General features: G+C 35.6%; 1 protein-coding gene across 1 annotated transcript; it reads left to right on the forward strand.

Annotated features, from left to right (window-relative positions):
* The first annotated feature begins 337 nt into the window (after positions 1-337).
* LOC112040207 (receptor like protein 28-like) lies at positions 338-1,192 on the forward strand. Its single transcript, XM_024073103.1, has one exon. It carries the CDS (start codon positions 338-340, stop codon positions 1,190-1,192), a length of 855 nt encoding a protein of 284 aa, XP_023928871.1.
* The last annotated feature ends 671 nt before the right edge of the window (positions 1,193-1,863 follow it).

A 1,863-nucleotide genomic window follows, 5' to 3' on the forward strand; every position in this document is an offset into this window, starting at 1 on the left:
ATAGATATTCATAATGAACTATCATATAACGTTCAAAATTTGAAAACTTGTAGAATAAAATTGTAAAACTTTATGTATTATTATTATTTTTTTCAATAACTCGATATATTCAAGTTCTCTTTTTATTAAAATTTTGTAATGGCCGCCCTAAATAAAATTTCTGGAGCCGCCACTGTTTCTAACAGGTTTCCACCAACTTCTTGTTATTCTACCATGGACCAATCTACGATATTTGGATCATAGTAATAACAAGCTGCAGGGATCACTTCCTATCCCATCACCTTCCATCATTACTTACTCAGTCTCAAATAACACACTAACTGGAGAAATTCCAAAAATGATTTGCAATCTAGGTTCTCTTGTTGCCCTTGACTTGTCATATAACAACTTGAGTGGCATGCTTCTAGACTGTTCAGGAAACCTCAGTTTTTCCTTATCAATTCTCAGTCTAAGAAGGAACAACTTTCACGGCAACATTCCTCAAATATGCAAGAAGGGGAGCAAATTGAAAATGATTGATTTTAGTCAAAATCAATTACAGGGGTGGATACCAAGATCGTTGGTGAACTGTACTATGTTAGAAATTCTTGTTCTTGGAAACAATCAAATAAATGATTATTTCCCCTCTTGGTTAAGGGTTCTTCCAAAATTGGGGGTTCTTATATTACGATATAATCAACTCCAAGGTGCAATAGGGAAACCCAAAAGTAATTTTGTATTTCCAAACTTGCATATTGTTGACTTTTCTTACAGTAGCCTCACTGGTAAGAATCGTCCTATGTATATGCAAGCGAACACGAGTTTCGATCTACCAGGATATATATGGAAATCTCAATACGCTTACTCAATGACATTCACAAATAGAGGCATAGAGATTGCATACGAGAGAATCCCATATATTTTCATAGCCATGGATCTTTCAAGCAATAAATTTGAAGGAGAAATTCCAGAACTCATGGGGAATTTGAAAGGAATCCAAGTGCTCAACCTTTCCAACAACTTACTCACGAGTTCTATACCCTCATCATTGGAGAAGTTGATAGCGCTAGAAGCATTAGACCTTTCTCAAAACAAGTTGTCTGGGAAGATCTCTCCACAACTAACACAACTCACCTTCTTTGCATTTTTCAATGTCTATAACAATCATCTAATAAGGCCTATACCGCATGGGAACCAATTTGATACCTTTTAGGACAAGTCTTTCAGTGGTAATCGTGGATTGTGTGGAAATCCTTTGCCAAAGAAATGTGGAAATTTCGAGGATTCATTGCACCCTCCTTTAACGTTTGAAGAGATTAATCAAGACTCAAAGTTGCTATTTGAATTCGGCTAGAATGTAGTCGTGATTGGATATGGTTGTGGTTGTGGTTTCATAATTGGAGTTATTATTGGGCAAATTGTGATTGCAAGGAAGTATAATTGGTTTATTTATCTTCACTATGCAGTTCAACACCAAATAGGAAGATAATTGACTGGGAGGGGATCTTGATGTTAAATTCAAACAGGCTAGATGTTACCCAAATTAAGATAAATCTTGGTATGTGTTGTTACCATTACTATACTTGCTTTTTCCTTTCCTTTCTTTTAGAGATTAGGGTGGGCAACACCATTGTACTAGATGGAACCATTGCGTGCACCAAAAAATAAATCTTGGCATGTGTTGTTAGCATTACTATATTTGTTTTTTCCTTTCCTTTCTTTTAGAGATTTAACCAGGCAACATCATTGTACTGAATGGAACCATTGTCTGCACCAAAATCTATGTAATATGTCAGTGTTGTGCTTTTTCCTTCCTTACCCTTGTGTTTTTGTGATGTTTTCTTAGCTTTGACTTGAGATGGTCTTGCGGTAAAACTTTTAATG

Source organism: Quercus suber, unplaced genomic scaffold, assembly GCF_002906115.3.
Source record: "Quercus suber isolate HL8 unplaced genomic scaffold, Cork oak 2.0 scaffold_466, whole genome shotgun sequence".
NCBI classification, from domain to species: Eukaryota; Viridiplantae; Streptophyta; class Magnoliopsida; order Fagales; family Fagaceae; genus Quercus; species Quercus suber.

What these genes read in the sequence shown, in the direction of transcription:
- LOC112040207 (XM_024073103.1), top strand. Translation starts at nt 338, where the DNA reads ATGATTTGCAATCTAGGTTCTCTTGTTGCCCTTGACTTGTCATATAAC.